The sequence below is a fragment of the Oncorhynchus nerka genome, linkage group LG18 (genome assembly GCF_034236695.1).
Source record: "Oncorhynchus nerka isolate Pitt River linkage group LG18, Oner_Uvic_2.0, whole genome shotgun sequence".
NCBI classification, from domain to species: Eukaryota; Metazoa; Chordata; class Actinopteri; order Salmoniformes; family Salmonidae; genus Oncorhynchus; species Oncorhynchus nerka.
The window spans coordinates 40759358-40782100 of NC_088413.1; the positions used below are offsets into that span (position 1 = coordinate 40759358).

Genomic DNA, 22743 nt, shown 5'->3' on the forward strand with positions numbered 1-22743 from the left:
CAGTAAAAGCCCAATATGGCAGAAGCGGTCGGTCTTGCGCGGTAACTAAAGCAACATTTCAACTAACACACTGTCATATTCAACACTAATCAGCACAAGACCGCCGCGATGAGGGAGAGACAGAAGAAAAAGAAGGGGAGGACATGGGCAGAAGCTGCTAAAACGGTATTTACTGTCGTTCTATTCAACGTTTGTTGTGCTTGTTTTCCCTTCGCTCCCACTTGTACAACTGTTTATGAGTTCATGACCCGCTGGTGCAGACGAAATGTTGCGTCTGCAACGCAAGGCCTGCTTGTCGGCTAGCTAAGCACTGGAAGTCCATCAAGATTGGCTTGACAGTCTTGTGGGTGCATTTACAGAAAATGGCTATATCAGTGTCTCCATGTAGTTTGCTTTAGTTGCTGAAGTTGTAGATAGGAAATTGACAGAATTATTGTTTCCACCGCAGACACGCAGACATGTCTGTTGCTTTAAAGTAAACACGAAGTGTTGCGCGAGCGTACAGCTAGCCAGTTAGCAAGCTATGCTAACTCAAATTCAGTTTGACAGCTTTTTCTGAACTGACAAAATACATTGAAACATGGCCGTTGTCAAGTTTCTAGCTCTCCAGCTAGTTCTAAATCGCCCTATGTCGATGGACATTAGCTATAACGCTAGGTAATGAGCAATGAACGACAGCTAACGTTAGCATGGTAGTAGTAGTCAACTTGCTAGCTAGCTACAAATAGCTACCTAGTAGCTACATCGGTAGTGTTTATAAACTATTTATAAAGTTGTTTTAGCTACCTGGTCACTGTATTGGCCATTCGGTTTTTTAACATGCTTAGCTGCCTATGGCTTCATGTATTAGCAAATCATTGCTGTTACTAGTTTTGAATAGCTATGTTAGTGTGTCTGTAGCTAATTAAAACTAGTAACAGCAATAACATAGCTAGCCAGTTAGCTAACAGTCGTTAGTTGACAGCTGACAGTTCGCCTACTATTCATATGAAAACCTTTGTGACATCAAAGATTTGTATAACTAAATCAAGATAGACCACAGTCTGTCAATGGGAACAAATTAGTCATATTGGGCAGAACAAGCAAGGAGGTGGGCAGAGCCAAGCACAAGTTAGCGAGATCCTATTAGCCTGTTTTAGCAATCATCTGCATATTTCCGTTAGGGAACGCCTACTCTGTGAAGTGCGCGTGTCCAATAACTCAATTCGCCGTTGCACTCCTAAACATCGCGATTTTTAAAAACTTTGGCAACGGGTCTACACAACTTAGTCCACTCGGTTAAAAACAGATTTTAGTTTGGGGAACTGAAAACTGTATTGAGACCAAATCTTTCGTCATGAGATAATTTGAAGAATTTCGGCCAAAATCCATCTCCTTCCATCTTCTCCCACTGCTGGCCACTGAGCTTCCTCTCATTACCATATTTGGTAGTGAGTGGAAACGCCAAGCGGATGCTTCACATTTATACTTCCAGTGAAATATCTGTCTCATTGTTCTGTCTGTGGTGACGTCATCGTGGCTATAATTTAGGCTAGCTACATCAGCTATGACTGTGGTGATCTTGCTCAGGCTTTCTCTTCTTACACATACACAAAGGAAGTGAATCATGCATTGGTGAGGTCATTGAGGTCTGTCTTATTTCCAGCAAGTCACATATTCTCTTGACAATGGGTAAAAGCATGCACAAAATCATTGTTGACAGACTCATTCCAAGAGGTTGACTTCATGTCTTAACAAACCACACTACCAATGAATGTGCTAAAAACCGTATGCGCAGGAGTGCTGATCTAGAATCAGGTCCTCCCTGTCTATGTAATTTTATTAATTGTGATCTAAAAGACTAAACTAATCCTAAATCAGTACTCCTTGTCTAAGTAAGAGCTCAGTTGAAGCTTACTCAATTGACATGTTCATTTCATACAACTAGGTCCTAATTCCATACCACTAGGCCCAACTATATAATTGTGGGTTGATAATGTGTAGTAACACCATAAGCAATGTGAATACTAGTATAGGACAGGTTGACATATGTTATTGTCTTTAGGCTAGAGGTTGTTTTACATTCTCAAGTGGTTTTAGGTATGTATTACACATTATTACACTGCAATCCATTGACTGATTTTGTGCTTTATTCTTTCAGGTATTAGAAAAGTACCCCAACACACCTATGAGCCACAAAGAGATCCTACAGGTGATCCAGAGGGAAAGACTGAAAGAGATTAGGTAAATAAACAGTCTCATATGTCTTCTGTTTGTTTTCAAAGAAAAGGTCCTTTTAAAGATCCCCTTTTAAGGTTCCTTTAGGTCGCTCTTCACAGTTTTGACTTCATTTTTGATACACAAGATCAGCACACTAGGCCTAGTTTTGTTTATGAATAGCACCATTTCATTTCTTCTTGTTTGATTGATTGCTCATGTCCTTTCCCTTTTTCTTTTCTTCTTCTTGGTGGTAATTATTACATTCACATAATTCTAATGATTTTGTTTCTTGTTTCATTTTTTTCACTTTTGTCATCCAGAAGGTAAGACAAAGCTAGTTTTGCCCCTCCCTCCCTTAACAAACTCACTAAAATGTTGTTTGTTTTTCCTATTGCATGTTAACAACTTGTACTTGTTACAACATGTTATTAGCAACTTGTACTTGTAACAAGAAGTTACAACATGTTATTAACAACTTGTTCTTGCATGTCAGGTATTTTTATTTCAGGCAGCACAGTCTAATAATTTCAGCTGAAGCTCTGAATACAGTCCACTGGTGCCTGATTCACAATATAGGGCCTAACCGGACCAGGCTGAGGTGTACTGGGTTGGCCAGCGTGCCCTGGCTACACATCCTCAATAGTTGCTGAAACTATGCTGGAAAGGACAATGTCAAAAGGAAATGTCAGAGCCAGTACAGTACAGTTCAAGTCGGCTCTGTAGTGGCCAGTCAGCTGTCTGCTTCATTGGATGTAACTGGCTATGATTTCCTCTTCTTCTGTTATCTAGTGGTACTTCCCCGCTGGCCTGTCTCAATGCTATGCTCCACACTAACTCTCGTGGTGAAGAAGGGATCTTCTACAAAGTTCCTGGACGAATGGGGGTCTACACACTGAAGGTCAGTTTAACATTTCTATAAATCTAAAGCATGAAACCAATAAGTGCCGACATATCTCTATGTGGGATTGACATGCCATTTTTTTACTAATAGGCAGCGCCACAGTGTCAATAATTATGAGCTGTTAAAAGTATTTATGATGACACCGCTTCTCTATGGAAGGAGAATGAAAAGTAGAGCAACGTCATGACTCAATTGGAAATTCACAAATCATTATTAATTGCTCTGAATGTTAGGAGTCATTCAAAGCAGTCCGTGTTATGGGGGTGTGTATATAATATCTTATTGTGGTGTGTATATTATAGAATGTGTACACTGAGTGGACAAAACATTAAGAACACCTTCCTAATATTGAGTTGACTCCCCCTTTTGCCCTCAGTACAGCCTCAATTCGTTGGGGCATGGGCTCTACAAGGTGTCAAAAGCATTCCACAGGGATGCTGGCCCATATTGACTCCAATGCTTCCCACAGTTGTTTCTAGTTGGCTGGATGTTCTTTGGGTGGTGGACCATTCTTGATACACATGGGAAACTGTTGAGCTTGAAAAACCCAGCAGCGTTACAGTTCTTCACACAAACCGGTGCGCCTGGCACCTACAACCATACCCCATTTAAAGGCACTTAAATATATAATACACTGAATGGCACACATACACAATCTATGTCTCAATGCTTAAAAATCCTTCTTTAACCTGTCTCTTCCCCTTCGTCTACACTGATTAATGTTTTGTACACTCAGTGTATGTTGTGTGTTTGTATATAATGTGTTGTGTTTATATTATTTGTGTATAACGTATATGTATGTTGTGTGTCTGTGAGTAGAAGGACATTGGGGACGTGGTGAAGGAGCTGTCTGAGGAGGGATCCGAGGAGGACGATAGTGATAATTTGTCTGATTCCCAGTGCACAGAGAACAACAATTACACTAACAACCAGGAGGGCATGAGGGGACAGTGGAGGAGGAGAGGTATGATACTACTTCACAATATATTTATAACATCACTGTCTTTTTGATAAGGGACGACGAGAGGTAGAATACTGTATATTTCGCTATATATTTATTAGCTTCACCTTTTTCCATGATGATTAGGCTATTATTCCAATACTTGAAATTGACTGAAATACAGTGCATTCGGAAAGTATTCCGACCCCTTGACTTTTTCCACAGTTTGTTACGTTACAGCCTTATTCTGAAATGGGTAACATTGGTTTTTTTCCCTCATCAATCTACACACAAAACCCATAATGACAAAAACAGTTTTTTGTTGTTGAATTTTTGCCAATTTCTTACAAATATATTTTTTTAAATATTACACTTTACTCAGTACTTTGTTGAAGCATCTTTGCCAGTGATTACAGCCTCAGGTCTTCTTGGTTATGATGCTATACCCAAGATGATGCTTGGTGGTTCCAAACTTCTTCTATTTAAGAATGATGGAGGCCACTGTGTTCTTGGGGACCTTCAATCCTGCAGAAATGTTTCGGTACCCTTCCCCAGATCTGCATCGAGACAATCCCGTCTCTGAGCCCTACGGACAATTCCTTGGGCCTCATGGCCTGTTTTTTTGCTCTGACATGCACTGTCAACTGTGGGACCTTATATAGACAGGTATGTGCCTTTCCAAATCATGTCAAATCAATTGAATTTACCACAGGGGGACTCCAATGGAGTTGTAGAAACATCTCAAGGATGATCAATGGAAACAGGATGCACCTGAGATCAATTTCAAGTCTCATAGCAAAGGGTCTGAATACTTATGTAAATAAAGTATTTCTGTTTTTAGCAAACATTTACAAAAAACTATTTTTGCTTTGTCGATATGGGGTATTATGTGTAGATTGATGAGTAAAACAATGCATTTCATACATTTTAGAATACGGCTGTAATGTAACAAAATGTCAAGGGGTCTGAATGCTTTCCGAAGGTGCTGATACTAATTTCGGTGCCGACCATTACTCTTTATATTTAGGTGCCTGTCCCACTATTGTGGTGTTTCCATTTTCAGTATTGAGTGTGCAGCTGTACATTTTGTGATTAATACTAGACATCAGACTGTTGCCCATGGTGGTGACACTTTAGAACAAGATGAAGTTTAGGCCATTTGTGTCATTCTCTCTGCCCCTTAAACATTTTAAGCAACGGTTACAACAGGAAATTCTTTTTTTGTCTGAGTCAGATCTGTGACCACTTCCTCATATACACATATGAACAAGTTAAGGAACCGTTGAAGTAAAGTAACAGCATATCTTCGGAGCACGGGGATATATTATTTTCTTTCTGTTTTCTATTTTATTGTTCTTAATATCAATGCAAAAAGCTCCATCAAAGCAAATGCTATCAAAAGACCCCAAAAGACCCAAGTCCAAGGATAACAGCTACGGTGAGTGAGAAATAAAGATGTAAGCCTTGTTTTTTAAAAACCAGGAAATGACCATTACAAAAGTTGTTTTACATAATCTTGCTACTAACAGTTTTTTTTCTGGCGGTTGGAAAGTCGAGGAGTCTTCGATAAAAAAAATTAAATGCACATCCAGGCAACTTTTTGTGTATGTTTTCAGCAAACTTTTAGATGCAATGTAGATTTGTATCGTGTCTGACTGCAAAACAAAAGAGTATCTACTTTGGTATAACCATCTTAAAGATGAACTGAAACACTCAATCAGCATACAACTTGTGTATTTATGTAAATGTTATCAGTGTTTTGGATGTGAACATTGGCTGTTGTTGTTAAGCGTATTAATGTGTTATTGACTGTGTCTTAAGTTGTGCTGTGTTTCCTTCCCAGTGCCCTCCACGCTGCCATCTGATCCGTCGTCTCCTCAGCCACGTTGTTCATCTCCCTCTGTCCCCAGTAGCAAGCTCATCTCTCCCTCACAGAAACACAGCAAGAAGGCTCTCAAACAGGTGGGCTGATTCTCTATCGGTCTTTTTTTCACTGGTTAATAGAGACCAGTTCTCTCTTTTCTCAACAAGACTAATCTGGGTAAATAAAAGTTCAATAAAGTACTGCTGCTGACCTGGTGCCTCATAACCTGCCTGACAGTGTCTCAGTGATGTGCCCTCAGTCTTTTCCACAAGTACCTAGAGTAGCCAGCCAAAAGAAAAATTAGCTAAGCAGGCCTTCCCAACATAATTTTTTTTGTTGGCCCGAATGACCTATATTTTGATGGCTTCTGGTACATTCTAATGCCTTGATTCCATCCAAAATACACAGCTAAATTATAGAATTCTTTGTCAAATTGATCTCCCAGATTGGAAAAAGTTGTTGTTATTGGACATGACTTTACAATTTACATCACTAAGAATGTATGAATTCAGTGTATTGTTAGTTATTTGGGATATTGTCTAGGCCTTGGCTCCTATGATCAGCACGATCTCCTAAGTAAAATAACATTAAACCTTTTTAACATTTAACCTGTCTTCTCTTGATCTAAGTTTTATTTACAGTTATCTGCCACAATGTTTGTTCTTTAAATGATGTATTTTCTTTTAACAGAAATATTGTCCACTGCACACATTATCTTGAAAAACAAATGATAAGTGGCTGCTATGTGCAACACCCAAAAGAAAATAAATGAATGTGCCAGAAAATAATGATACGGCTAAGTGGATTTTGACACATCGGTACCACTTATTTTACATTACACGAGAAGTGCAAATTCAGGGCTCTATGCTGAGATTTTTAACCCAAAAAAGTGTTAAACAAATCAAAAATATATTTTACATTTTAGATTCTTCGAAGTAGCCACCCTTTGCCTTGATGACAGCTTTGCACACTCTTGGCATTATCTCAACCAGCGTCACCTCGAATACTTTTCCAACAGTCTTGAAGGAGTTCCCAAATATGCTGAGTTGGCTGCTTTTCCTTTACTCTGCGGTCCAACTCATCCCAAACCATCTCAATTGGGTTGAGGTCGGATGATTGTGGAGGCCAGGTCATCTGATGCAGCACTCCATCACTCTCCTTGGTCAAATAGCCCTTAGACATCCTGGAGGTGTGTTAGGTCATTGTCCTGTTGAAAAACAAATGATATTCCCACTAAGCGCAAACCTGCAATGCTGGTTAAGTGTGCCTTGAATTCTAAATAAATCACTGACAGTATCACCAGCAAAGCACCATCACACCTCCTCCTCCATGCTTCATAGTGGGAACAACACACGCGGAGATCATCCGTTCACCTACTTTGTGTCTCACAAATTTGGACAGATTTCCACCGGTCTAAGCAAGTCTCTTCTTCTTATTGGTGTCCTTTAGTAGTGGTTTCTTTGCAGCAATTCAACCATGAAGGCCTGATTCACGCAGTTTCCTCTGAACAGTTGATGTTGAGATGTGTCTGTTACTTGAACTCTGAAGTGTTCATTTGGACTGCAATTTCTGAAGCTGGTAACTCTAATGAACTTATCCTCTGACGCAGAGGTAACTCTGGGTTTTCCTTTCCTGTGGCGGTCCTCATGAGAGCCAGTTTCATCATAGCTCTTGATGGTTTTTGTGACTGCACTTGAAGAAACGTTCTTGTCATTTTCCACATTGACTGACCTTCATGTCTTAAAGTAATGATGGACGCATCCACAGGAACACACACACGTGACCACCCACACTTGCCCGTTCTTATACTTTACTTTTTCAGTTCGCACACACATCTGTGTGCATATAGGCGCATATGGTCACTCTATAGAGCCTTGAAATTCAATCCGAGACTGCAACCAACCACAGAGCACACAAATCACACTGCCCACAGGTACCTGGATGAGATATTAAACTGTCAAACCAGCAGTGTTTCCCTGTCAACGCTCACTTTGTGACTGACAGGTGCCTGTCCTTTCAATAGATCGCTAGAAGATGCATATCTTTCATTTTAGTGGAAGAGGGCTCGGCTGAATTTGTTTCTGACTAGCCAATTGAAAAGTAGCTTAGTTTAATTTAAGTAGCCGGCAATAAATGAGTCTGTAATCAACTGTTTAGCCGACAGCCGGCGCTAGTGGAAAACACTGCTTGCTCTCTATGCTAATAAACTGTAGCTCTAGTTGCTCTAATTTGGCTAAAGACACCAGTTTTGTAGAATAAATGCACGCTTGACATTCACTGTGCTTGTTAAATTTAATAACTTCTTTGTTACAAAGAAAACAACACCTTGTGTAAGTTATTTTAAAAGACATGAGTGTGCATTGGGGAAAAAAATACCATTGGCTGAGTTGTATTCATTTCCTCACAATCCCACAACTCCACAGTGTATTACTTGCTTCCCATTGGTCTTCCTTATCCTGCATCACAAATGGCACCCTATTCCCTATATATTGCACTGCTTTTGACCAGAGCTCTATGCGGGCCCTGGTAAAAAAAAGTACTGCACTATATAGGGTAACTCTTTTGGGCTCCTGAGTGGCGCAGCGTTCTAAGGCACTGCATCTCAGTGCAAGAGGCATCACTACAGTCCTTGGGTTGAATCCAGGATGCATCACATCCGGCCGTGATTGGGAGTCCCATAGGGCGGTGTCCAGGTTTGGCCAAAGTTGGCCGTCATTGTAAATAACAATTTGTTCTTAACTGACTTGCCTAGTTGTATTCGGCACGTGACAAATAAAGTTTGATTTGATTAGTTAAATAAAGGTTAAATTTAGTAAGTCTAGCCAGCTATCTAAACTACCGGCTATTTTCTTTCTCTCCACTGTCAAGAGGGGAGCCTCTTAAAGGGTTTGCTCGTAAAATGTCACTTAAGCCCCCAAAAGGTTATGGCCGGCTCGACTACATGTTTTGGTATGGATGTGGCTACACGGACCCGCAAACCACTGTGGCCCCTCATGATGAGTTCAGAGTTTTTTTTGGCACCCATCCCCATCAAGGTTGCCCATAGGGTGCCATTTGTTACGCACACTTAGTGATTTTTGCTCTGTATATTTTGATTTTGCTTGAACACACAGATCAAGGAGGCGGGGACAGAGAGGCCGGAGAGTTCTGAGAAGTCGGAGGTGATTGAATAAACCCCCACTTCCCTCAATTCTGCTAGCAAACATGCAATCTTTGGACAATAAAATTGATGCGTTACTGGGAAGGTTAAACTACCAACGGGACATTAAAAACTGTTACATCTTATGCTTCACGGAGTCGTGGCTGAATGACAACAATATCAACACACAGCAGGCTGGTTATATGAAGAGGATAGAACAGTGGCGTCTGGTAAGACAAAGGGCAGCTGTCTGTATTTTTGTTGTATTTTAGTAAACAACTGCTGGTGCACGATACCTAAGAAAAGTCTCGAGCTATTGCTCGGCTCTCATGATAAGCTGTAGACCACACTACCTACCGAGAGAGTTTTCATCTGTTTTCTTTGAAGCTATTTACATACCACCACAGTCAGAGGATGGCACTAAAATAGCATTGAATGAGCTGAATTCCGCCATAAGCAAACAAGAAAACACTCACCCAGAGGCGGCGTTCCCAGTAGCCGGGGACTTTAATGCAGGGAAACTTAACTCAGTTTTACCAAATTTCTATCAGCATGTTAAATGTGCAACCAGAGGGAAAATAACTCTGGACCACCTATACTCCACACACAGAGATGCATACGAAGCTCACCCTCGCCCTCCATTTGGCAAATCTGACCATAATTCCATCCTCCTGATTCCTGCTTACAAGCAAACATTAAAGCAGGAAGCACCAGTCACTAGATCAATAAAAAAGTGGTCAGATGAAGCAAATGCTAAGCTACAGGACTGTTTTGCTAGCACAGACTGGAATATTTTCCCGGACTCCTCAAATGGCATTGAGGAGTACACCACATCTGTCATTGGCTTCATCAATAAGTGCATTGATGACATCGTCTCCACATTGACCGTATGTACATATCCCAACCAGAAGCCATGTATGACAGGCAGCATCCACACTGAGCTAAAGGCTAGAGCTGCCGATTCTAACCCGGAAGCTTTATAAGAATTCCCGCTATGCCCTCCGACGAACCATCAAACAGGCAAAGTGTCAATCCAGGACTAAGGTCGAGTCGTACTACACCGGCTCTGACACTCGTCGGATGTGGCAGGGCCTGCACAGCCGAGAGCTGCCCAGTGACACGAGCCTAACGGCCGAGCTAACTTCTATGCTCGCTTCGAGGCAAATAACACTGAAACATGCATGAGAGTACCAGCTGTACCGGAAGACTGTGTGATCACGCTCTCCGCAGCCGATGTGATTAAGACCTTTAGACAGGGCAACATTCACAAGGCCGCAGGGCCAGACGGATTACCAGGACGTGTACTGCGAGTATGCGCTGACCACTAGCAAGTGTCTTCACTGACATTTTCAACCTTTTCAAAATTTCAAGAACTTTTAAAGTTTCTTCAAATCCAGTTGCAAAAAACATCAACCACTATGATGAAACTCAATATGCCACGTTGAGGGGGGAGTCTAAGACAGGAGCGGACATTCATCTTGGCACTGGTAAATAATCTCTTCCTTTCTTCATTCCTCTTTTCCTTCCTTTTTTTTCTCCCTCCCTATTCCTCTTTTCCTTCTTCTCTGTCCCATAGGCCCTGAAGCAGCAGAGGAACCAGCGGAGACAGGGGGGCATGCCCACCACCTCCAGCCCAAGGCTGCTCATCAAGAACGTGAAGGACATGGCTGACGCCATTCCCACTAAGACCGGTAGGTGGCAGACATAGACGTACAGTATATCAACTCCAAAAGTTTTGGCACAGTGAAGTTTTGATGTTGTTTTGGCTCTGTACTCTAGCACTTTGTATTTGAAATGATGTAATGACTTCAAGGTTTAAATGCCGACTGTCTGATTTCAATTGAGGGTATTTTCATACATATCGTGTAAACCATTTAGAAATTACAGCACATATTGTCCCCACATTTTAGGGGACCAAAAGTATTGGGATAAATTCACTTATGTGTAGTAAAGTAGTATTTGGTCCCATATTCATAGCGCGCAAGGACCACATCAAGCTTTTGTTTTGGTTGTGTTTCAGATTATTTTGTGCACAATAGAAATGAATGGTAAATAATGTACCGGTATTGCGTTATTTTGGAGTTACTTTTATTGTAAATAAGACTATAAATATGTTTCTAAACACTTCTACATTAATGTGGATGATACCGTGACTATGGATAGTCCTGACTGAATCGTCATAATGATGAGTGAGAAAGTTAGACATGCTACCCTCTCACCATTACAATAACAGGGGAGGTTAGCATTTTTGGGAGGGTATGATATTTATGACTCGAACATTCTCACGCATCTTTATTCAAGATTCATTCAGGATGATCCGTAATCATGGTAGCATACACATTAATGTAGAAGTGTTTGGAAACATATTATATTCTTGTTGACAATAACATTTTGGGACTGTGTTCAAAAGGTGCCATAATTTCTAAATGGTTTACCCAATATGGATGAAAATAGCCTCAAATTAAAGCTGACAGTCTGCACTTTAACCTCACATAGTCATTGTATCGTTTCAAATCCAAAGTGCTGGAGTACAGAGCCAAAACAACAACACATGTCTGTGTCCCAATACTTTTGGAACTCACTGTAACTACAGTGCATTCGGAAAGTATTCAGACCCCTTGACATTTTCCACATTTTGTTACGTTACAGCCTTATTCTAAAATGGTTTAAATAAAAACATTTCCTCATAAATCTACACACAATACCCCATAATGACAAAATAAAAAAGGAAATATCACATTTACATAAGTATTCAGACCCTTTGCTTTGAGACTCGAAATTGAGCTCAGGTGTATCCTGTTTCCATTGATCATCCTTGAAATGTTTTTACAACTTGATTGGAGTCCACCTGTGGTAAATTAAATTGATTGGACATGATCCAGGCACAGATCTGGGGAAGGGTAGCGAAAATGTCTGCAGCATTAGTCCTCAAGAACAGTGGCCTCCATCATTCTTAAATGGAGGATGTTTGGAACCACCAAGACTCTTCCTAGATCTGGCCGCCAAACTGAGCAAGGGGGGAGAAGGGCATAGGTCAGGGATGTGACTAAGAACCCGATGGTCACTCTGACAGAGCTCCAGAGTTCCTCTGTGGAGATGGGGAACCTCCCAGAAGGACAACCATCTCTGCAGCACTCCACCAATCAGGCCTTTATAGTAGAGTGGCCAGACGGAAGCCACATCACAGCCCGCTTGGAGTTTTCCTAAAGGACTCTCAGACCATGAGAAACAAGATTCTCTAGTCTGATGAAACCAAGATTGAACTCTTTGGCCTGAATGCCAAGCGTCACATCTGAAGGAAACCTGGCACCATCCCTATGGTGAACCATGGGTGTGGCAGCATTATGCTATTGGGATGTTTTTATGTGGCAGGGACTGGGAGACTAGTCAGGATTGAGGCAAAGATGAACGGAGCAAAGTACAGAGAGATCCTTGATGAAAACCTGCTCCAGATTACTCAGGACCTCAGACTGGGGAGAAGGTTCACCTCCCAACAGGACAATGACCCTAAGCACACAGCCAAGACAATGCAGGAGTGGCTTCGGGACAAGTCTCTGAATGTCATTGAGTGGCCCAGCCAGAGCCCGGACTTGAACCTGATCGAACATCTCTGGAGAGACCTGAAAATTGCAAAAATGTCTAAATAGTTTTTGCTTAGTCATTACGGGGTATTGTGTGTAGATTGATGAGGGAAAAAATGATTTCATACATTTTAGAATAAGGATGTAATGTAACAATATGTGAAAGAAGTTGCTTTCTTATCCAGTTCCAGTTTTGTCGTGTACATCAGTAAGCCTTTCCTGCTTCCACAATGGAAATAAGTTGTGTCTTATGCTCATTTTTATTTTACCCAGTGTATCAACTTGTGTGGCTGAATTGTGTTTAAATCAAATCATGCTCCTCTCTGTCCATCCAAACAGACTCCTGTCCTGCTTCTGGTACCAGGAAGATGTCTCAGAGGTCCAGTCGACTCAGTGCACGTAAGTACTATTTCAGGTATTTCAGACATTCCAGAATGCAGATGATAGAATTTGCATTCCATATACCGCAGCAGCGTGATCGCCCATTCAAATACTGCCTCGGCGAGATCGTGTTACTTCCGTGACCTACATTATAGTCATATAGCTGACGCAGACTTATAGGAGCAATTAGGGTTAAGTGCCATGCTTAAGGGCACATCGGACAATTTTTTTCACCCTGTCGGCTCCAGGATTCAATCCAGCGACCTTTCATTCACTTGCCCAATGCTCCCAACCGCTAGGCTACCTGCAGCCTCTGTAGTAGACTCATCCAGCTTGTCTTTGTAATTTAGATATAGTAGGCTAATACTGCACATACCAGTCTCTGTTGGCCTGGTCCCAGATCTGTCTGTGCTGTCTTGCCAACTCCCATAATCATTGACATGCCAAACATAACAACAACCATAGGAGTTGGCTACAGCACAAACAAACTTTTTTAGTTCTTTTGTATGATTTACAGTGGATTTATCTTCTCTTGTGCTGTGTGTGTTTTTAAAATTTTATCCAGGGCAACTGAAGCATACCAAGTGTGCAGAGATAGATGTTGAGACACCAGACTCTATCCTGGTTAACACCAACCTGCGTGCCCTGATCAACAAACACACCTTTTCTGTCCTGCCCACAGAGTGCCAACAGAAGCTACTCACACTACTGCCTGAGGTCGACCAACAGGTACTAGACACCATAAGGTCTCTAGCGCCAAAGAGACTCAACTTGTGTCATGAGACTCAACTTGCGATTCATTTCTGTAATCATCCACAAGATATTTGCAGGAAATAATCATCTGTACATAAAGAGAGATGAGAATGACAATGATGATGCTATTGATAAGCAGATGGTGATGACAATAATGCTGATAGTGATTATCACGATGATTTTGATAGTGATAATGATGGTGCAGTTTATGATGATGTACACAAGTTATCTCTGTCTGTATCTTTAGGCCTGTATGGATGGTCTGTTAAAGGTCACCAGTTCTGCCTTGAACAATGAGTTTTTCACATCAGCAGCTCAGTCCTGGAAGGAACGACTGGCAGAAGGTCAGTGCTTCTAGTCTGGTCCCGGATCTGTTTGTGCCGTCTTGCTAATTGTCAATAGCATGATAATGACCATTGGCAAGACTGCATAAACAGATCTTGGACCAGGCTACTGTGCTTCTGCTTCAAAATATAGCTTTTTATTAAACATCATTTTTCATATTCCCAGTAACAAGGTTTTTTAAATGTCTCATAAACTTTTTTTTTTTAAATGTTATATTTTCCAAACCACGAAGGTGAGTTCACTCCTGAGTTGCAGCTGAGAATGCGTCAGGAGATTGAGAAGGAGAAGAAGGTGGAGTATTGGAAGGAAAGTTTCTTTGAGAGCTACTATGGTGAAAAGTAAGTCATTTTTCAGGGCTGGAATCTGTAAAATACATTGTAGTTATTGTTATGTCATTCAAGCTTTTTTTTTACCTGCAAGCCTCTGTTTGCATATCCCTCAGATTAATCCTTTCTTTATAGTTGGCTGACTTCTCTCTCGTGCTTTCTCTCTCGATTTCTCGATTTCTCTCTCTCATGCTTTCTCTCTCTCTCTCCCTTCCTCTCTTCCTATCCAGCTCTGGACTCAGCTTAGAGGAATCCAAAGAGCTGCTTGAGTCTGGTCTCAGTCTGGAGCTCTCAGCCACCAAACCCCAGTTGTCTCCTCCAACACAGCCAAGTCCTGCTGGCCAAGCACTGCAAGATCCCAAGGTCCCTGAGAACAGCTGCCATACTCGTTCGTCAGAGAGGAGGCTCCGATCATCATCACTGCCTATAAACCCTACATCTAAACCCATAGAACCTCCATCTAAACCCATAGAACCTCCATCTAAACCCATAGAACCTCCATCTAAACCCATAGGGATTTCCAAGCCAAGACTGGAACCAGAGCCTGTTCACGATGAACCAGTACCAGTCCCACCCATTGTCCCACCAGTTATATTACCGAAAAATGTACAGAAGACACTGGAGGTTGAGTACCCCAGACACAGGACTCGTAGCAGAGGTTTATCCCTGCCTATAATGGCAGTGGAGGCACCTGTTGTGCGGAGGCAGGATGTGGTGGACTCAACCTTAATGGTTACTCCACTTGGGGAGAAGCAGATGGAGGAAGAGGAACAGAAGCTGAAAGAAGCTCAGCCGGAGACCCCCCAGTCCCCTGAGATCCCACAGTCCCCTGCCCTGGAGAGTCCTCCAGAGTTCTGCTCCCAGACGAAGCTCAGATCATCACTGCCGTCCGACCTTTCAAAGCCAGAGCCTTTGGGCTTGGACGAGCACAGTGGGGAGAGGAGGGAAGATGTTGCACCAGAGAGAGGCGCCTCGGTGTCAGTCACCCCCGTATCCACCCCCGTATCCACCCCTCTATCCACCCCCGTATCCACTCCTCTATCCACCCCTCTATCTACTCCCGTATCCACCCCTCTATCTACTCCTGTATCCACCCCTGTATCTACCCCCATATCCACCACCCCATCCCCAGAGCCGTTGAAAAGGAAGTCCTCATCCAGTGAACAGGAAGTAGAGCTGACTCCAGAGAAGAGGGCCCGCATCACGCCACCGACAGTATCTGTGGTAACCTCTCCAGCAGCCACCATAACAACAGCTCAGAGAGTGCCTCCGCTTAAGGTAAATACAGTAATTTTTTTAACAATTAAATATTGAATATCGAAATGTATTTGTGGTGACTAAAAACATCAGGTACGAATACATACACCAGGAAGGCCCACACATGTTAAGCTTGCGTTCTTTCTTGTTCAATTTCCTTTTCAGATTCCTGTGTCACGAATCCTATCAGTCCCTGCATCTCCAACCCAGGTGTCCCCCAGGACCCCTGTCCCGCTCAGCCCTGGCCCCAGCCCCGGACGCACTGGTGCTCGCACTCTGGCTGACATCAAGGCTAAAGCCCAGCTAGCCCGGGCTCAGCGTGCAGCAGCAGCTGCTGCAGCCAGCTCCTCCTCTAAAGGTGCAGTACCAGGCCCAGGACCAGGAGGAGGCATTGTAGAGCATAGAGCTTCAGCCCAGACCCTCCACTCCAGGCCCCCCTGCTCCACCCAGTCTCAGTCAACCACCAGGCTGCCAGTAAGTAGCATCACTGGTCAATCTACCTGTCAATCACCTGATGCAGTCACCACACCAGCCCACTCCAGTTCGGTCCAATCATCAGGCTCCTCTGTGCCCTTTGACCTTAGCCTGTCTCAAAGAAGCTCCAACACCGGTAGAACGTCTCTCACTGATGACCAACAGAGAGGCTACTCCGATGGTCTGATGAACCCAGGTTCTCTGATGGGACCTCAACATGGGAACATTCAACATACGTCATACCCACCAGGTCCCCAGTCAACCTCTAGCTACACTTCATCTGTGTGTGGTGTGAAGAGCCAGTATGTATCTGGAAGCTCCATGGCAGCCATGGCTAGCCACCTTATCCCAGCCAACAACCCTCTGGTCACATCTCTCCTCCAGGGGAAAGAGGTCCCTCAGGAACAGATCTTCCCCAAGCCTTTGGCCAAGGCCGATGTCCAGATGTCCCAGGCCAAACCCTCCCATGATGACAAAGGGACAATAAAGTCCCACAGCACTGCTGAAACAGCCAGTGATGAGAATAAGAGCCAATACCTACACGCTGGTGGTGTGGAGGACTACAGTAGATCTGAACAGCAAGGATCCATAGGCCAGTCCACTTCCACCATACCTGGAACAAGAGCAGGTATGTTGTCAGAGCTCCAGCACCATCAAAGGGAAACACCTAACAAAGACATCCAGGAACAGATCCTTCAGGCTCTGATGCACAGGGCCACCCACCAGCACCAGAACCAGCCATTTGGGGTCTCAGGTGGAGCTCAGCCTGCCCAGTTCGGAGCTTGTCATCTGGGGCACCAGGAGTGTGGGGACCGTCCCCGGTTCTCCGCGGGGTTCCCTGGACGGAAGAGGATGTCCAGGCCTGCCATGTCAGGGCACTACCTCCTCAACGTCTCCACGTACGGACGAGGCTCAGAGAGCAGTAAACGCTTCCACCCATTGACCACCGTTAACACCTCACTGACCCCACTGGCCAATCTGAAGAGAGAGCACATCGGGGGGGAGAGGCTGGCTAACGAAGGGGAGGAGTCAGTGGAGAATAAGTCTCATTCTCATTCTAACCCTGCTGGAGTCAAGATGGAAGAGCAGGGCTTCTCAGTCACAAAAATGGATGAAGCTCTGGGCTTTCAACACTGCTCCAAAATAATGTCTGAGTCTCCATCAGTGGGGGGCTGTATACCAGAGCAGGAGGACAACAGTTCAGCCGGTACAGATAGAGACAGTGGCACTTCTGCAAGAGCCAAAGAAACCAAACCTTTCACCCAATCACAATCACAGCAGAGGAGGCACCCGGAACTCTGCAATACTAAACAGGGTGGTCATTCCGAGCAATATCGTTTATCTGTATCTCCCCACGTGGGGACCATGGACCCCACTCACCCCACTACTCACCAGCGTCCGTCTGCCTTTCAAACTCAGAGACCTCCAATCGATAATCAGGAATCCAATTTGGGTTCCTGCTACGGTGGCATCATCAGCATGTCTGTACCTCACGCTCTGAATCACAATGCTGCTGCTTCAGGCACCGCTTCTAGCGCCTCCCCCTCTGTGTCAGGTAGTGGTGGGGACAGCGGCAGTGGCACCGGCAGTGTCATGTCTTTCTCAGTGACCGTCACCACCATACCTGCCGGTCACCCGTTGGACCACAGCAGCCAGGGGGAGGGGTCTCCAGAGCAGGGGTTTATGGAGGGATCTGGTATAGAGGACGTTCAGTCTAAATGCTACTGCCGACTCAAGGCTATGATCATGTGTAAAGGGTGTGGGGCCTTCTGCCATGACGATTGCATTGGCCCTTCGAACCTCTGTGTGTCGTGTCTAGTGGTACGATAAAACTACTATTAATGTAGTGCTGAGCGAATAACTATTATTATTTTTCGTCGGTTCAATTATTTGAATTGCATTTCTGTTAGCTCTATGCAGTTTCTGTAGAGTTACATCAGATCAAGCCTGAAACTGTGTGATGTTGTAGTTCCTAACAGGACAATGTTCTACATAGTTGAGCGCCGAAAACATGCTAATAACTACGTACGGTCTGTGGAGCAAGACACGGGGAAGAGAGAGAACGCGCGATCGAGAGAGATCGAAGGCAGTCGCTTCGCGAGCATGAAAATACATGATCTAAGTGTTTGATAGTTGGTATTTAGCGGTCATAAAAGTATGCCTTATTTACTTTGAACTACTAAATAGTGATTTTTGTTGTACAGCATAGGCAGCAGCTCTAGATGAGATGATGACTTGGAATGAAGTAAAAAAATATATTAAAACATCATCAAATAAAACAAATATTTTATTAAAGTAATATGAATAAATGAGGGTTAATAAGTGATACGCAACAATGGCCAGTCATTACCATCATGTGACTTTTATTAATTGTTTTATTCTGTGTTACAGCATTCAACCCACATAATGTATAGTGCATTTAATGTTTAAAAAGATCATCAAAATTGAAAAATTTAATTTTTTTTTTACATAATGAACCAAAACCAAACCTACTTCAAAAATCACTAATCGCTCAGCACTACATAAATGTAGACATGATCTGTTTCAATTCTTTATTATTGCACCAAGGAACAAATCAGCATCAAGTCATCTACCATCATCAACAAGTAGCGGTTACGAGCAAGGTCAGTTCCATTTAAATTCTGGAAGTAAACTGATTCAAATGGGTAAAATGCACAGTGGCCATACTCAACCCAACACATGGTTTTCAGTGGGGTGGCAAATCATTTATACTGGACGACACAAGAAGTTGGTGGCTCCTTAATTGGAGAGGACATGCTTAGTGAAACTAAGTGGAATGGTATCAAATACATCCATTTGCTCTGTTTCCATTATTATGAGCTGTCCTCTTCTCCGCAACCTCCACTTTCAACTATTCCATCTGAAAAAGAGTTTGTTTTGTACAATTCACCGATCATTTCAAATCAAATCTTAACCTTTTAGACTTGAGACAAAAGTTGAATCTTGGCAATATTTTGCACTTGGACATGTTATTGTGCTATATTTTTGTAAAGATAGTTTAGATTTTAAAAAAGTAAGGAAAAAAATGAATGTTGCTATTTTTGTAGAACGTAATAACAATGTTATGTTAAAGACTGCCACTCTTCATTCAGGAGTTTATGTTATGATGTTTTAAAAGGTGAAGAAGGGAGTTACATTCATATTCATCGACCCCTTGGGGTTTGTGTGTAGGTGGGGGAGTACAAATACTGATTTATATAGATTTTAAAGGTCGCAATCAATCATTTTATATATATATATATATATATATAGTACTAAAAACAAAGTTACAGATGTGTCAAAAGAAAATAGATATTTCAAATTATTTAGATTATAAAACATTATTTCTACTAACGGGGTGACTGACACTGAGACTGTATGTATAGTACATGTTGTGTACAGCGTTTGTACTCTAACATGGTGATGAAAAGTAAAAGCACTTCGCAAATAAATGGATAAACAGTGCCCTTCAAGGAGCAAGCTGAGTATAGTCTTATTCCAGATCTGTTTGTGTTGTTTTATGGCAATGACCATAGGAGTTAGCAATACACCACAAACAGATCTGGAACCAGGCTACAAACTTGAGGCCATTTCAGATCATCGTGTGAAGTTTACAGACTCCATGAACTCCTAAAACCTCGACTTGTAGATATTCTGTCTCATGACGCATTTGTTTTCATATATGTTTGTTTGTGTATAACAGAGTAACTATTAGCAGTGATGTACATTTAAAACACTCAGAGAAAGAAAGGAGAAAAATGAAGATTTCAGTTCTTGTATTATTCTTTTGCTTTGTAAATATTGGCTTTCGTTGAGCGAGATTTAGAAATTAATTTAGCTTTATGTTCCTTGCTTAAGCATATCCAAAATATATTGTTTTTTATTGCAAAAGAGTTTATATCTCTAAAAGAAACTACACAAAAATGTGTATTTTAACGCTAAATGCTGTGCTATCATGAAACCATTCAAAGTTGTATAGGCTCCAGGTACAGTATTCAGGTTGATGGGCGGTAGAGATACAATTTACTAGCTACATATATAAAACAAAGGAACATCATATGGGTATACATGGTGATTGCAATTATAAAAGCAAAATGTATCAATCGTATTTTTTTAAACGATCTGACTAAAACTGAAGATAGTTGCTGTGTAACGGTATATTTTATAGAAATAATTTCCATGGTAAGATGCCAAAGTCACCTTATGAAAACGAAATGATCAGATCTCCTTTTTTTAAATGTCTGACTAGTTAAACAAAGTAATATATTTTAATATAAAAAAAATCTATTTACAAATCATTTTTAAAAACAACAGGGTATTTACTAGAATGATACACATTACACCGGTCAGTTTTTTTTAGGTACACCCATCTAGTACCGGGTCAGACCTACCCTTTGCCTCCAAAACAGCCTGAATTGTTCAGGGCATGGATTCTACAAGTCGGAAACGTTTCACAGGGATGTTGGTCCATGCTGACGTGATGGCGTCACGCAGTTGCTGCAGATTGGACTGCGGTACCCCACCGTCAACAGCCTGTACCGTTGACACCAGGCAGGATGGGACCACGGACTCATGTTGCTTACGGCAAATCCTGACTCTGCCATCAGCATGACGCAACAGGAACCAGGATTTGTCAGACCAGGCTATGTTTTTGCACTCCTCAATTATCCAGTGTTGGTGATCGCGTGCCCACTAGAGCCACTTCTTGTTTTTAGCTGATAGGAATGGAACCCGGTGTGGTCGTTTACTGCAAAAGCAGTGAGTTGTGTGTTCCGAAATTCTGTTCTGCATACCCCTGTTGTTCTGCGCCTTTTATTTATATGTTTGTGGCCCGCCTGTTAGCTTGCACGGTTCTTGCTATTCTCCTTCGACCTCTCTCATCAATGAGCTGTTTTCACCCACAGGACTGTTTCAACATTCTCGGTAAACCCTAAACACTCTCGTGCGTGAAAAGCCCAGGAGGGTGTCCGTTTCTCAGATACCGGATCAGGTGTGCCTGGCACGACGATCATACCACACTCAAAGTTTCTTAGGTCACTAGTTTTGCCCATTCTAACGTTCAATCGAACAGTAACTGTATGCCTGTCTACCTGCTTTATATAGCACGGCCACGTGACTCACTGTCTGTAGGAGCGATCCATTTTCGTGAATGGGGTGGTATACCTAATTGACTGGCCGGTGAGTGTATATTGGCTGTCCCTTTTTCTTATGTTTTTGTGTGAAAGCGTGGACAGACCACAACATAACTTTTGTAGCAAAAAAAAACATACCCAAGTTTTCTGATTCTATATGACCCATGTATTTTTATGGAAATCTACATGTCCTTTTCCACTGAAGTCCTGCCTGGAATATTGTAACCATCTGAACTGTATGCTCTTGTAACGACTTTGGTTAATAAGATATGGGGCATTGTTTTGTCTTACACATATTTTCAGCATTATGTGCTTATTTGGGGTAAACTGAATACAACTTCATGGCACCATTTTATAAGTGGTCTGTGGATTGGATACGTGTGTGTGTGTGTGTGTGTGTGTGTGTGTGTGTGTGTGTGTCTTTATTTACAGTCACAGGATTCTTTATCGTCTCAAAAAGTTCACAAAGTGTGCATCCCAAATGGACTCTGGTCAAAAGTAGTGCATTATATATGGAATTAGAGGGCCATTTGGAAGCAGCCAAATGGTTCATATATGGAGGGTGCATATCTTGCAAAGATGAGACCCAATATTTATGATTTGACCCCTATCATTGCAAACTTTGTTAATTCATTTGATCACCTATCAAATTTTATTAATTTTATTTTAAATAAATACATGTTTTAGTCTAATTTGGTTTCCCCAACATCTAGTATTGAGTATTAATTATATATTTTTTATGAATTTTGATGTTGTTCTATTAACTGACTTGTGTATACGTGGATTGCAAAGAGAAAGTCGTTTTTACCCACATTTTGTAAAAAGGCAGCTGACATCTCGTAAAGTTTAAGAGAGCGTTGAATTATTGATTCAGTAGCCTACTCCACTTTGTCCTTTTCTCTCAAACCATGATTGACTTTTTTAAACAAATCGATAGCTTAAATTCAGAGGGATATATTGATTAGATCCCATTTTTAAACCGAAGGACAAAAAGTCAAGGGTGAGGATAGACTTGGTTAGGAGGAAACGTTTCTTAAGTGTCATCCAATAATGGTTTGAAAATGTCTGTCTGTTTGTCTTGTGAAGGGTGTGTTCCCATCAGTCTGTCATTTTTGCTGTTTTTAGATTGGAAAGTCTCCATTTTAAAATGCAGGTGAATGTAATATAGTAATCAGCACTTGTAAACAAAGTGTATTTTATCAAACTATATATTATGAATAAATAACAATGCAAAAACATTTTGATTGGGTGTGACATTTGTATGTCAATTAAACGTATTTTATAAAGCCATTTTTACATCAACAGTGGTTGCAAAGTGATTTACAGATACCCGGCCTAAAGCAGAAGCACAGTGGCCAGGAAAAACTCACTTGAAAGAAGGGACCTAAGAAGAAACCTAGAGAGGAACCCCGCTTAAAGGGGTGGGCCATCCTCTTCTGGCAGTAAGGAAT

At 42.1% G+C, this 22743-nt stretch overlaps 1 protein-coding gene across 3 annotated transcripts; it reads left to right on the forward strand.

Moving 5' to 3' along the window:
- On the forward strand, nucleotides 1-22530 carry LOC115145940 (putative Polycomb group protein ASXL2). Of its 3 annotated transcripts, none has more exons than XM_029687632.2 (13): nucleotides 1-165; nucleotides 2141-2223; nucleotides 2989-3097; nucleotides 3920-4064; nucleotides 5416-5478; nucleotides 5884-6002; nucleotides 10620-10734; nucleotides 12964-13023; nucleotides 13571-13734; nucleotides 14006-14102; nucleotides 14336-14441; nucleotides 14660-15707; nucleotides 15852-22530. In XM_029687632.2, exons 1-13 carry the CDS (start codon nucleotides 109-111, stop codon nucleotides 17988-17990), a joined length of 4305 nt encoding a protein of 1434 aa, XP_029543492.2. In that variant the 5' UTR covers nucleotides 1-108; the 3' UTR covers nucleotides 17991-22530. The 3 variants fall into 3 exon arrangements, with proteins under 3 accessions (XP_029543492.2, XP_064860152.1, XP_064860151.1); XM_065004080.1 differs by having other exon boundaries at nucleotides 13688-13734; XM_065004079.1 differs by lacking the exon at nucleotides 5416-5478.
- Nucleotides 22531-22743: the final 213 nt, after the last annotated feature.

What these genes read in the sequence shown, in the direction of transcription:
- LOC115145940 (XM_029687632.2), top strand. Translation starts at nt 109, where the DNA reads ATGAGGGAGAGACAGAAGAAAAAGAAGGGGAGGACATGGGCAGAAGCT. An exon ending in GAAAGACTGAAAGAGATTAG is followed by an intron (nt 2,224 to 2,988) that starts GTAAATAAACAG and finishes TCTGTTATCTAG; the next exon opens with TGGTACTTCCCCGCTGGCCT. An exon ending in TGCCTGAGGTCGACCAACAG is followed by an intron (nt 13,735 to 14,005) that starts GTACTAGACACC and finishes CTGTATCTTTAG; the next exon opens with GCCTGTATGGATGGTCTGTT.